Source organism: Bos mutus, chromosome 8, assembly GCF_027580195.1.
Source record: "Bos mutus isolate GX-2022 chromosome 8, NWIPB_WYAK_1.1, whole genome shotgun sequence".
In the NCBI taxonomy this organism is placed as follows: Eukaryota; Metazoa; Chordata; class Mammalia; order Artiodactyla; family Bovidae; genus Bos; species Bos mutus.
Genome location: NC_091624.1, coordinates 28165128 through 28178785, shown reverse-complemented (window position 1 = coordinate 28178785; position 13658 = coordinate 28165128). Strand labels below are relative to the sequence as shown.

The 13658-nt window shown below is 50.9% G+C and overlaps 1 protein-coding gene across 9 annotated transcripts in view; it reads left to right on the top strand.

Annotated features, from left to right (window-relative positions):
- Window positions 1-13658, top strand: part of WNK2 (WNK lysine deficient protein kinase 2) — a 146872-nt gene that overhangs the window by 41614 nt on the left and 91600 nt on the right. For all 9 annotated transcript variants that reach the window (XM_070375260.1, XM_070375258.1, XM_070375255.1 and 6 more), the window contains exons 3-7: window positions 2643-2815; window positions 3043-3263; window positions 6750-6907; window positions 9609-9697; window positions 11733-11952. In XM_070375260.1, coding sequence (XP_070231361.1) covers window positions 2643-2815; window positions 3043-3263; window positions 6750-6907; window positions 9609-9697; window positions 11733-11952 — 861 coding nt within the window. The remainder of the gene's footprint in view (window positions 1-2642; window positions 2816-3042; window positions 3264-6749; window positions 6908-9608; window positions 9698-11732; window positions 11953-13658) is intronic.

The following is a 13658-nucleotide window of genomic DNA, read 5'->3' as shown; positions in this document are numbered from 1 at the left end:
AACCGCCTTTTGGGGATTCCCTTGTGTGTTATTTTTTGCTGTTCCCTTGCTGCTTTTAATATTTTCTTTGAATTCAATTTTTGTTAGTTTGATTAATATGTGTCTCAGTGTGATTCTCATTGGGTTTGTCTCCTTGAGTAGGGAAGTCTCTGTGCTTCCTGGACTTAGGTGGCTATTTCCTTTCTCATGTTGAGGAGGTTTTCAACCAATCTCTTCAAATATTTTCTCAGACCCTTTCTCTTTTCTTCTTCTGAGACCTTTATAATTCGAATGTTGTGTTCAGTAATGTCCCAGAGGTCTGTGAGACTGTCCTCATTTCTTCTCATTCTTTTTTCTTTATTCTGCTCCTCAGTAATTATTTCCAGCATTTGATCTTCCAGCTTACTTATTCATTCTTCTCAGTTATTTTGCATTGATTCCTTCCAGTGTATTTTTCATTTCAGTTGCTGTGTTGCTCATCACTGTGTATTCTTTAGTTCTTCTGGGTCCTTGTTGAACATTTCTTGTATTTTCTTGATCCATGCCTCCATTCTATTTCCAAGATTTTGGATCATCTTTATTACCATTCTGCTGAATTCTTTTTCAGGTTGGTTGCCAAGGTTTTTACCTTGCTCCTTCGTCTGTAACATATTCTTTTTTGTCATCCCATTGTTTTTGATGGGCAGGGCTGTGTTCCTGTCTTGCTGGTTGTTTGACCTGATTAGTTCAACACTGGAGTTTGCAGACAGTTGAGTGGAGCTGTGAGTTGTTGCTGAGATGAGGACCTCTGGGAGACCTCACACTGACTAATTTCCCTGTGACCTGCAGTTCTCTGTTAATTCAGCAGTTTGGACTTTGCACTACCACCACAGGAGCTCAGGCCCAACCCCTGGCCTGGGAACTAAGGCCCAGTAAGCCTTAAAGTGCAGCAAAAAGAAAAAGAAAGCAAGCAACAAGCAGAAAAGAACAGAACAGTACCAAACTATAAAGTGAGGTAAAATTAGGAAAGTAAAAATTATATTTAGCGAAATAACTCTAAAAATTAAACAAGAAGACAAAATAAAACAGAACGATAACAGCAAAAAAAAAAAAAGGCAAAAGGAAGAAAATAAAGCAATTTAAAAATTAATTAGAAAAAAATAAAAATAAAAGATAAAGACATAAAAATAGGACTTCCCTGGTGGTCCAGTGGCTAAGACTCTGTGCTCCCATTGCAGGGAGCCTGAGTTCGATCCCTGATTGGGGAACTAGATCCCATATGTCACAACTAAAAACTCTACTTGCCTCAAGGAAGGTCAAAGATCTCGCTCTCGCATGACACAGCTAAGACCTAGCACAGCCAAATAAATAAATAAAAATAAGTAATTATTGAGAAAAAATAAATAAAATATTCTCCATGCCTCCTCTTCCCGTGTTCTTCCTTCTACTGTAAGCTACAGCCTACCCCTGCCTCCCCAGTGGACCCTCCAAGACCTCCAGATAGGTCTCTGGACCTGCTTTGTCATATCTACATGTGTTGCTCACTAGCATCTGTTCCTGAAGCTGGCCCGGAGCACAAATGCCATGTAGGCCAGCTGGGGCGTAGGCCTCCACTGGTGTGCCCATAGGGGCTGGCATAGCCAGGGAAGAGGCCCTGGAGGTGGGTGGCGTCCGGCTTGCCTGTACCTACATGGCCAGAGGAAGCCCTGTCAGGGGCGGGACTTGGGCTGCCAGTACTGTGTGGCTGGAAGAGGCCTTCGTGGGTGTGAGGGCTCAGGACTGGGATCCACACAGCTGGAAGAGGCGTGGGGGCTGGACTCAGGCCCAGGATGCAGCGTCTAGAAGAGGCCGGTGGTAGGCGGGCCAGGTGGTCTTAGGCCTGAGATCTGTGCAGCTAGAGGGGGCCCCAGTGGGTGGTGGGGCTTTCAGGCCCAGGACCCCCACAGACTCACCGGGGCTGAGTGGGCAGAGGAGTCGCTGGCTGTGTTCCCCTCTGATTCCCAGCCTCCCAAAGGTCCCTCCCTGTCCTTGTTGATCCCTTGGTGGGGAGTGGGCTCCTCTGAGTGCGGAAGCCTTCCCTCTCCTCCACACACCCTCAGTGGTGCCTGTCTGGTCCCACTGCCACTCTTCTCTCCCTCCCTCCCACGTCCTACCTGGTTGCTCAGGGATTCCTCCCGCCCCTTAGGTGTCCGGGGTCCCGCACCAGAGCCTTGTCAGTGCCCTAGTTCTGAGCAGATGCAAACTCTACGTCTTCCTACTCTGCCGTCTTGATGCTGCCCCTCAGAGGTGTTTTTAGGGAAAAAGCACATGAGTATTACAGTGTGGGGTTTGGAGGTGTCTCTGATTCCCAGAGACCTTTTTGCTGAGCTTCTTGAGCAGGGAGAAGCTAATTTGAAATCGATGAGATATCAGGGTCTGATGTTCCATATGTTGGAGAACCATGAACAGTTGTGCTGGCTTTATGAATCAGAGGCCTGTCCTGCTCTCTGTGGGTAAAGAGGGGAAGGACTTGGAACTGGATCAGATTTCCCTCAACCCCAGATGTCTAAGTCCTTTCTTCCTGCTGTGCTGTGTGTTAAGAGCCGAGAGAGCGGCCTGGCAGAGTCCTGGCCCCGGCTCCCTGGAAGGCCTCTGCCTGAGGCTGTGCCAAGTGTCCCTCTCAGTCTGTGTGTGTTTCTCTCTAGGACCGGAAGCTCACCAAACTGGAGAGGCAGCGGTTCAAGGAAGAGGCTGAGATGCTGAAGGGCCTGCAGCACCCCAACATTGTGCGCTTCTATGACTTCTGGGAGTCCAGTGCCAGGGGGAAGCGGTGCATCGTGCTGGTGACTGAACTGATGACCTCGGGGACACTGAAGACGTGAGCATGCTACCCACCCAGCCAGTTGGGGCCTTGGGGTGGGCTTGGCCTGGGGCTCAAGAGTTGCAATGGCTGAGGCCCCGGGTCCTGCTTGGGGTGGTCCTGGCTGGTGTGGCCAACAGCCCTTTCTCAGAAGTGCCCCTGTTTGGGGAATAAATACACAGCCCTCAGCAACTGGGGGCCCCTTCCCCACACGAGCCGTGGATGAGCCACACCCCCACCTGCAGGTATCTGAAGCGATTCAAGGTGATGAAGCCCAAGGTTCTACGTAGCTGGTGCCGGCAGATCCTGAAGGGCCTGCTGTTCCTGCACACCAGGACGCCCCCCATCATCCACCGGGACCTCAAGTGTGACAACATCTTTATCACTGGGCCCACAGGGTCTGTGAAGATTGGCGACTTGGGCCTGGCCACCCTCAAGAGAGCATCCTTTGCTAAAAGCGTGATAGGTGAGCCCATCTTGTCTCTTCATGCCCCTGTGCTTCAGGGCACCTCCCCAGCCCCCCGGGATCACCATCCTGCAAGTGCTAGCTCTGCTGCCTGTGCCCCCTATGCCTGGCTGCAGCCCTGGATGCCCTGTGTGTGAGTCCCTTAGCTGTGTCCCTTGGGTGCCGAGGCTGACTGGCACCCAAGGGCCTGTGGACACTAAGGGTACTTGGGTGCGGGAAAGAGATCTGGAGGACAGAAGAATGTGGGGACTTCGTGGTCATTGAGGCTGGAGCTGCCTTCAGTGGACTGAGCAGGGGGAGGGTGCCCCAGACCCCAAGACCCACAGCGGGAACCTTTGTGGTAGTTTGGGGTATGGAGTGAGCATGAGGGGTGTAGGGGCTCAGGGATTTCATGTGGATGGCAGTTTGCTGGCTATTAGCCTCTGCATTTCTTATCCTCCTCAGAGAAGCTCCTCTGTGGCTGTGGCTGTTGTGAGGACATGGTCTGCAGTTCATGCCAGCCCCATGTGGGGTCATGCTTTGGTCCTGCACACAGCAGGCACTGTATGTCCACCAGAGCCCTTCCTGGGTTTTGTAAAGAATGTGCTTGGAGGGGCTGTGGGGCAGCCATTTATAGGGTTCAGGATGTCGGAAAGTGCCGGTGAGCTGCAGGGTCAGGTGGCTGTAGGGTATGGCTCTGGAAGTTTGGATCAGATAAGATTGGGAGAGGCTCTCCTCCATGCCATGATGTGACAGCTTCTTCCCACATAAGCAAGATGAGAGGGTGATTAGGGCTTGACAAGTTCATGGTTTTGTTGTATGGTTGGAGACAGAACTTGACTTGTTTGTGGAAAATGGAACTGCTGGGAATCTGGAAACTTCTCTGGCAGGCTAGTGGTTTTGGAATGTGACAACATCTGGGACAAGGAGCCACCCGGTGTCCTGTGGATGTGAGGCCTCTGGCCTCTGGCTGAATAGGGGAGCTGAGTGGTGACGCGAGGGTTGACTCAGGCCTCAGTTCCCTATCTGTGAAATGGGTGGAGCAGGTGAGGGCCTGGCTTGGGACCCAGGGGTTTGGGGGATACACCACCAAGCCTCTGAGCTGCTAGAGGTGTTCAGGCAGTCTTTGCAGATTTGGCCTTGGAAGTTAGGGCTGCTTTGACAGCTCTTTTTCCTCTTGGAAATGGACTTTCCAGTTGCTGAGTGATGTGGTGGGGTGAGATGAAGCCTGCGTGTTTCTGGAGGCACAGTGAGCCCCACACAGCGTCTGGCTCCACAGGGCTCCCTGATCACCCCACCTTTTGCTCAGCTGGAGCCCTTGAAGCTCCATGCTCATTGTAAATGGAGGCTGGTCAGCACATCTAAACAGGTGGGCAGCAGGGCCCTGTCCCCAGCAAGGGGCCTCAGCTGAGTGGGGGTCTGTGGTTAGGTGAAGGACCCCCTAGGCCTGTGAATGAGGCTTTTCCCTCCATGCTGTGTCCAGGGTACCTATGGGGGCCTTTGATACTGTGCACCCATTCTGGGTGCAGCCGTCAGAGAGGTGTTGTGCAGATAAGACGTGGTTTGAGATATCTGGCGGTGGCAGCCTCCCAGAGGCTCCCCATGAGCCTTGTGGGGTTTGCCCCTGAGGGCCGCTGGGATCTGATGCTGTCATGGTGTGCTCTCACTGCGTTTGCATTGGCCGGGCCCCGAGTGGGTGGAGGTGAGGTCGGCGCAGTCCTTCCTGCAGGTGTTCACAGCCATGGAGGCTGGGACTTCGGGGACGCAGAGCTGTGGGGCTTAGGAGGTGCGCCCAGAGGTCCCTGGACACTTGTGTGTATGGGTGCCAGCATACAGACATTATTCTTAACATTTAGATTTAAACAGCTGTGTTGTAAGCAAAGAGAAAAAAATTCGGTGTCCGTGGCCCTCGCACAATTGCAAAATTGGCATCACCCACCATCCCACCTTGGAGCTGGGCCCCCCACACACCCACTGTCCACTGTACTCCCACAAAGTCAGAACATCTTGGGTCCTTGGGGTATTTCTTGCAAAGCAGAATTTCTGGTTCCCAAGGATCTCAGAAGAGACTGAGCTGAGTGATCAGGAGTCCTGAACAGGTACGTCGGGTCCTCTCTGAGCCGGCTTTGCTCCCAGCTGCTTGCCAGCAGCCCTGAGGCTCCTCTCTCTTATCCTTGTAGATGGACATGGCCAAATGCCAAAATTTTCAGTATTATCATATGGTTCAAAACCCCAAAAGGATGAAAAATTGCCAGTGCAAGGTCCCTTGAACTCCAGTTCTCGCTCTATTCATCATTATTTCTGACGGAATCTTCAAGAATTCTTTATGCATGTGTGTAACTCAACATAGATTCTTGTGTTTTCCATTTTTTACCCAAACTGTTAACTTTTTTTTGGTAAATATATAATACATCTTAAGTTGAAATTGTGGGTAAAGGAGAAAAAATTAAAATCACCCTTAATCTGCCTGCATGCCAGATACCCCCAAACCTCATGCTTTTTAACACACTAGTTTGTACTGTTTTACATCTGCTTTTTTAAAAAAAAAACTGGAACATTTTGAGAATCTTCCAAGGTCAACAAAGATGGAGAAGTTGAAATTAAAAGCAGTCTTATTGAAATTGATGGCCCCATTTCTTTGCATTTAGCTTGACAGATGCTCAGTTGGGCCTTTTTTAAAAAAAATAAATAAAAAGTTTGTGATTTTGAAAGCAAATATTTGTTACAGAAAAATTACAAACACCAGACTAAAGGAAAAAGCCATAAGCCCACCTTCTAGATGAGTCATTTTTGTCTGTACTTATTGTTTTATATGGATGGTCAGCATGCATGTACAGTCATATATTTTGCTTATTTTACTCAGCCTATGTGAGTCTATCGTGTCCTTAAAAATTCAGAGTAAGCTTGGTTTTAAAATCTCTCGTGCTTAGAATGGATGGGCAGTTCTCACCATAACACGTTGCTGGTACCTGCCAGATGATTGGCGCCTGCCCAGCTGTCCCCAGGCAGCCATGTTTAGTGAAGAGAATCACTGTGCTGACTGATGCTCTGCTTGACTAGGGACATGGGGGCCTTTCTAGGCTTTTACAATTTACGAAGGTCTGTGGTGACCCCAAGTTTTTGTCTGCTCTGGGTTATCTGGGCCTGTAGCCAGGAGGGATATGCTCAGACTTCTGCCTCCTCAAAGAGAGGCATCTCCATCATTTCTGGCACAGACCCTGTCTTCTGGGAAGCAATGGGTCTCCCAGCTCTGTGATCAGGGGATGGCGCTATAAACTGATCCACTGTAGAATTGGGAGGGTACGGGGAGGGCGGATTTGGGGAAACTTCTATCAGTAAAGCAGAATCCTGTTTGAATCCTGGATTCTAGAACCAATGGCAAAGGGCATGGGGGCAGGGCCCATGCTGGCTTGTGGATGGGGGAGGAGGTGTGGGACTCTGAGAGAGGCCCAGGGGGCTCCGGGGCCCAGTGACCACTGACCCTGCATCTTCTGCTCCCGGGTGCAGGTACCCCCGAGTTCATGGCACCAGAGATGTACGAGGAGCACTACGATGAGTCCGTGGACGTGTACGCCTTCGGGATGTGCATGTTGGAGATGGCCACCTCGGAGTACCCCTACTCAGAGTGCCAGAATGCCGCCCAGATCTACAGGAAGGTCACCTGTGTGAGTCCACCGGCCACTGTGATGGGCTGGCTGTGTGTCCCACGTTGAGCTCTGTGTGCGTTGTAAAATCCTCACAGGAGCCATCTGAGGAAGGGAAGGAAGCCGTTTTACAGATGGAGAATTAGAGGACGAGTAGGGGGTCTCCTAGCTTTCCTGGAGTAGCAGCAGTTGTAACGTGGGCTGTGGGTGGACCCTGGAGCCTCCACTGGGGCCTCAGGCAGCGCTGTGGGCTGGAGCACCAAAGGGGCCTCTCCAGGAGGCCCAGGCCGCCTGTGCATAGAGACCCTCCTCTGTGCCACCTGGAGGCTGCTGGCCCTCCCGCCTTCTGGCACGTCCCTAGACTTTGATCAGATGGTTTCAGCTCTGAAAACACCATCCTGTCCTCCCCTGTGGCTGTCCTGCTGCGTGGGGAATGCAGCAGGAGCATCCAGCCCAGGGCTGCTGGGGCTCTGCCTTTTCTGGGCCCTGGTGCCTCACTGTCCATCTGTACCTGCAGGTACCAGGGCCCACCACCCGAGTGCTGGCTGCCTCTCCCCAACCCCAGCCCCCACCTCCCTGCAGCCTCCTCACTTCTGCAGAAGCATGAGGCGCCATGGCTCTTGGAACCCCAGAGCACCTGCCCTTATCCCGCCCTCTACTTTGAGCCCTCTCCGCAGGTCACAGCTTGTTTCTGTCCTTTAATTCTTCATTTTCAGTTATCTATCAGCCATTTTTTTCACTCTAAGCGCCTCCTGTGTGCTGCTGAGGGTGCAAGTATGAAGAGAGAATCTTTGGTTAGAGGCGCTAGTGGGTGTGGGCCAGATACCTGCAGAGGTGTGCAGCTCCCCAGAGGCGCTGACCAGAGAGGTGACCCATCGGCCATGGGCAGGTCCTCCAGGGGGACAGGGAGGGACTCAAGGGAGATTAGGGCTTCATTGCCAGGCCTTGGAGGAGCGCTGGGGCCCAGGGTGCAGATGGAGCTGCTGCTGACCTTGGTCCTGGTTGTGTGTGTGGATGGGGTAGTGGTCCCTCTGCTGGGCTTGGGGAGACAGGGACTGAGTCTCCTGGGCACATACTCCTTAGCCACCTGGGTTCTTTCAGCAGCACCTCTGCCCCCCATTTAGGCCCTGGGAAACAGGACACTGGTCAGGGTCCCAAGGCTCCTACGTGGACCCATGTTGTTTTGTTGTAAAGCAAGGCCCTACCTACCCTGCCTCCTTGAGGAAATCTGATGAAAGGTGCATTCCCTGATCCTTGGTGTTTCCTCCGTTTGCCATGACAGCCTCGTGCTCTGGGTCCTCTGGGCCCTCACGCCATACCCACACACTGGTCCGGCCTCCAGCATCTACTCCAGTCCTTGGAGGGTGTTGGTTCCCTTTGTTCTCAGCTGCCCCAACTCTGTGCTTCTGAGCCCAGAGATGTGAACCCCTTCAACCTTGTTCTGGCACATTCTGCCACAGCCTTCCAGAGATTTAAATGATGCTGTATGTGCACCCTTACCAGTATTTATAATTTCTCAGACCACTGGTTCCCACCCTTGTTAGGACTGTGGCCTTTCTTTCTGGCATAATTAAATTTCTTTTTCTATTGGCTTCAGTGGAGTAACACGGGGGTCTCATGTTCAAGGAGGACCCCTTGCCCACTTTTAAAGCCAAGGGCTGTGTCTGTTACTGCACAAACTCCCGTACATGTCAGACACAGCATGACCCATTGGTTATGGCCAGCTGTCCTAGGCAGGAGTTTGCTGGGCACTTTGGGGCTTCACCTGTACTCCCAGGGTGCACCTCCCCTCTCCCCCATCCCTCTCTGTGGGAAAATGTATGCTTTTAAAAAAAAAAAAAAGCCAGGACGAGACCTTTGAAGACAGTCTTTTTGAAGGAGGAAGAACATGATGGTTGAGCCCTCACTGTGTTCCAAGTCTTCAAAAGCCAGGATCCCCTCCACCCAAACCCCTCCCTGGGTAGATTGCAAATAAGCCCTGCCATCCAGCCCCTGCTTCTCTTGGAATCCCATCTGCTTGTGGGATCGGAACCCTGCTCCCCGCCATGCCTCTGGCTGCACACCCCTGGTACCCGCTGGCTTTCTGGTCCGCTTTAGTACGTGGCCACCTCCTGCTCCTGCTGCCTGAAAGTCGTCTGATCTGGCCGCCGGCTGTGGGCCTTCCTGGTGCAGATGCTTGTCTGCAACCCCCTCCAGCCACTAGGCCTTGGAAGTCAGCCCCGCCTGTGACCACAGTGTGGCCAGAGTCTCTGGTGGCCCTTGGCCAGCAACAGTGACCACAGAGTGACTTCTGCATCCTCCGGGGAGGTATGGTAAGAAAGGCCAGCACTTTAGGGTTCCTTGTCCAGCCTCTGAGACCCTCTGGGCAGCTGGCCTGGGAGGTCCTGCCTGGCTGGTGTGTAGCCTTGGGTAGGTGTGCCTTCCCCCACACCCACCTCCTCTGTGCAGTAAGAGTGCAAATGCTCCCTTGTGCGGAGCTGGATTGGGCAGAGCGAGCATCCTTCATGTCTGTTCCGAGTTTCACCTGAGTCTTTCTCATCCTCAGACCTCACTACTCCCAGTAACCCTTCAGTGGGGCCTTAGAATGAAATGATGCCCCTGCCCTCCAACCCCAAACAAGCCTCTTGCACTTCCCATTTTCTCTTCTACTGGGGTGAGTGTGAAGTGAGCAAGAAACAGATCCTAATTCGATGTCAGGTGACTCTGCTCATGTCATCTTCAGGGCATCAAGCCAGCCAGCTTTGAGAAAGTGCACGATCCTGAAATCAAGGAGATTATTGGGGAGTGTATCTGCAAAAACAAGGAGGAAAGGTGAGTTCCCAGGCAGCGCTGGATCTGGGCTGTTGCTGTGCCTGAAATCACATCCCAAGAGAAGGCGAGAGTTCAGAGACAGGCCACTTCAGGCCACAGGCATACTGGGTCCCAACAAGCCCACTGGGCAGTTGGAGGGCAGCCCCTGCCTGACTTCTGCTGCCTGGAACACGCTCCCTGGCTCAGGGTACTGTCCTAGAGTCCCCATCCCCTTAACTGGCTGCTTCTTGCCCACCCAGCCTGGAGTGTGGGGGCTACTGGGGCCTCATTCTGCCCTTGTTGCTTTTTTTCTGTGTTGTCCCTGGCAAGCCTATCCCTCCCCCTGGTCTGGAGGACACCCCCATGCCAGGGTTCCCATCGAGCCTCATCCTGCCCCGCTCTTTCAACTCCAGGCTATGTCTTTCATGCACCTGTTGTCTGACCCATTTCAAAGTCCCACATTCAAGTCAGAGCCCTCCAGATGCCCCCAGACCAGCTCCCTCCTCAGATCAAGGCCCTTCCTTCCTCAGCTGGGTATGTGTTCTGAGCCTTCCTCCTTCCTTCCTTCTTTCCTCCCCGCCCACCCCGTCTTTCCTCTTTCCCTCCCTCTCCCTCCTCTTTGCTCCTTCCTCCCTCTGTCTCTCCTTTGTTTTCTCCCTCCTTACTCTGTCTTCCCTACTCCTTCTTACCTTCCTTCCTTCCCTCCCATCAACCCTCTATTCCTCCTCCTTCCTCCCATCTCCCTCCCCCCGCTTCCTCCTCCCCTGCCCTCTTATCCTGCCCATTCCCCACCTTCCCCATTCCTCCGTGTCTCCCCTTAATACCTCTTCCTCATGGCAACCCACTCCAGTATTCTTGCCTGGAGAATCCCAGGGACAGAGGAGCCTGGAGGGCTGCTGTCCATAGGGTCGCACAGAGTCAGACTTGACTGAAGCGACTTAGCAGCAGCAGCAGCACCCCCTCATATCCCCTCTCTGTCCTTGCACAGCCAGCTCATGCCTCTTCCCTCATGTTACTGTGCCCAACACTGACCACTGTCCTTTCTGTCATCTTTCGTGTAGGGGCCTGTCCTGATCTCTCAGACCTGTCCTGATCTCCTGAGTCTTCTCTTTTGCCCCCTGCACATTATCATGTTTTGTTCCTTAAAGAGAAAATACTAAAAAACTGTGAACTATAGCTCACTTCAGAAAAGTACAGAAACCACCTCCCAGACCAGGACAGAGCTCCCAGGGACTGTGCCCTCTGTATCCCTAGGGGCCCTAACTTCTGGGCTTCCCCAGGGTCCCCACAGGCATTTGTCAGCCTGTGTGAGGGTTGTTCACCCTACTCTCCCCTTTTCATGCATGGAGCTATCCAGGTGGCATGGTTCCACTGCCTGTGGGATGTGTTGCCCTCAGTAGAATCGGTGATGGGCCACTGGATCTCAAAGCCCACGGTGACCACAGACAGGAAGCTGGGAGGAAGCCAGGCCCTGGACAGCACTGGGATCTGTTTGTGCCAGAGATCAGAAACTGGGCAAGCATTTAGGGATGTGGATTTGGGCAGCAGAGTGGTTAGCAGGGCAACACGCCACCCTACCCCCACTTCCTGTCCTTGGGAACCTCCAAAATTATCCCTGCCTCTTGGAGGCCAGGGTCCCTCAGGTAGTGAACTGGGGAGTTTGGGGCTTGCCTTGTCCAGGTCCAGTTCAGTTTCACCTGGATCCACGGATCCTATGAGAGCTCCCCAGCATCTCAGCAGGCTTTGTCTGGACAATGCAGAGCCTGATTTACAAATTCTTTTCTGAATTACCCACATCTCCTAATAATGGAGGTTTCTTTTATAATGAGAGAAAAAAAAGGTCTTATGTAGGATGTAGTTAGATGTGTTCAAGTAGCAGATTTTTCCTCTTCCCCTGAGAGTTAGGGAATGCAGAGGTACTGTTTTGGACTGCCCTCGGGGGCAGAAATGTCCAGTGAGTGGTATGGTCAGAGGACTTTCCAGGGGGAGCTGGGCAGGTACAGGGCCCTCTCAGCTAGTGTGCCTGTGCCCGGCCTGACAGCTGCCTCCTTCCCAGGTATGAGATCAAGGACCTGCTCAGCCACGCCTTCTTCGCGGAGGACACAGGTGTGAGGGTGGAGCTGGCCGAGGAGGACCATGGCAGGAAGTCTGCCATTGCCCTGCGGCTCTGGGTTGAGGACCCTAAGAAACTGAAGGGCAAGCCCAAGGACAGCGGGGCCATAGAGTTCACCTTCGACCTGGAGAGGGAGACGCCAGAAGATGTGGCACAGGAAATGGTAATGTGTGCTTGTTTCTTGGCAAATCTGGGTGCGTGCCTTGCAAGTGTGTGGTTTCCACAAGATTAGAATGACGTCAGCAAAGGAGCATGGTCCCTCAGTGGGTGTGCAGTTTTGGGAACAAGGATCCCCATTTGTTGAGTGCAGCTATGGAGGACAACGCAGGTCAGAATCACAGTGCTGCACAGTAGGATATCACCTAGGAAATGGTGCAGTGAGAGGATATTGTGGACCAGTGCAGAGATGTCCCTGGGGACTTTCGCATGTTAGGAAGAGCCCTGTTTTGACCAGATTCTTGCTAACTTTGTGCAGATGTAGGCCTTTGAGTTTTGATCTTTATTTCACTTTGTTTCTGAGGGGCACTGTGGTCTGAAGAGCCTGGCGAGTGTAGAAGTATAGAGATGCTTCATATCACAGGGGGAAAGAAGAGAAATAAATTAGACACTAACTTTTACTAGAAAATCTGAGCAAAAGTAAAAATCTACATGCTTATTGCAGTAGAGTGAGTACTTGGCTGCACCTGTCATAACCACAGAAGTGCAGGTCCTTTTTTTTCTCTTTTTAAAAAAATAATGTCATTGAAAATAGCACATCTTTCAGAAATGCAGTAAGTCACAAGGGTATGGCTGATGTTTTCTTTACAAGTGGATTCCCTGAACACCAGTAGGTTTTTTTTTTTAATCAATAAAATGTATTTTTAAAAATGGAAGTATAGTTGATTTACAATGTTCAGGTGTACAGCGAAGTGATTCAGTTACATATGTTTATGTATTTTTATGTATATGTGTATATATATTCTTTTTTAGATTTTTTAATATAGGTTTTTACAACATACTGAATATACTTTTCTGTGCTATATAGTAGGTCCTATTGTTTACCTGTTTTGTGTATAGTAGTGTGTATCTGTTAATCCCAAACTCCTAATTTATCCGTCCCCTCCATTACTCTTTGGTGACTGCAAATTTGTTTTCTGTGTCTGTGAGTCTATTTCTGTTTTGTGAATAAGTTCATTTGTATCATTTTTTAAGATTCCACATATTAGTGATGTTATATGATATTTATATCTGTCTTTACTTCACTTAGTATGATAATCTCTCAGTCCGTCCATGTTGCTGCAATTGACATCATGTCATTCTTTTTTTATGACTGAGTAATATTCTCTGGTGGCTCAGTTGGTAAAGAATCCGCCTGTAGTGCAGGAGACCCCAGTTTGATTCCTGGGTTGGAATGAATCTCGAGAAAGGAAAGGCTACCCACTCCAATTCCAATGACTGTATAGTCCATGGGGTCACAAAGAGTTGGACATGACTGAGTGACTTTCACCTTCACTTCAGTATTCCTTTTATTTAAGTAATGTTCCTTTATGTATACAATATCACATCTTCTTTGTCCATTCACCTGTCCATGGACATTTAGGTTGTTTCCATGTCTTGGCTATTGTAAATAGTGCACTGTGAACACTGGGGCGCATGTATTTTTTTCAAAATAGAGTTTTTGTCTTTTCTAGTTATATACCTAGGAGTGGGATTGCTGGATCATATTGTAACTCTATTTCTTAAGCAACCTCCATACTGTTCTCCAAACTTGCTGCATCAATTTACATTCCCCCCAACAGTGTAGGAGGGTTCCCTTTTCTTCACATTCTTGCCAACATTTGTTATTTGTAGACTTTTGAAGATGACCATTCTGACAAGTGTGAGGGGATA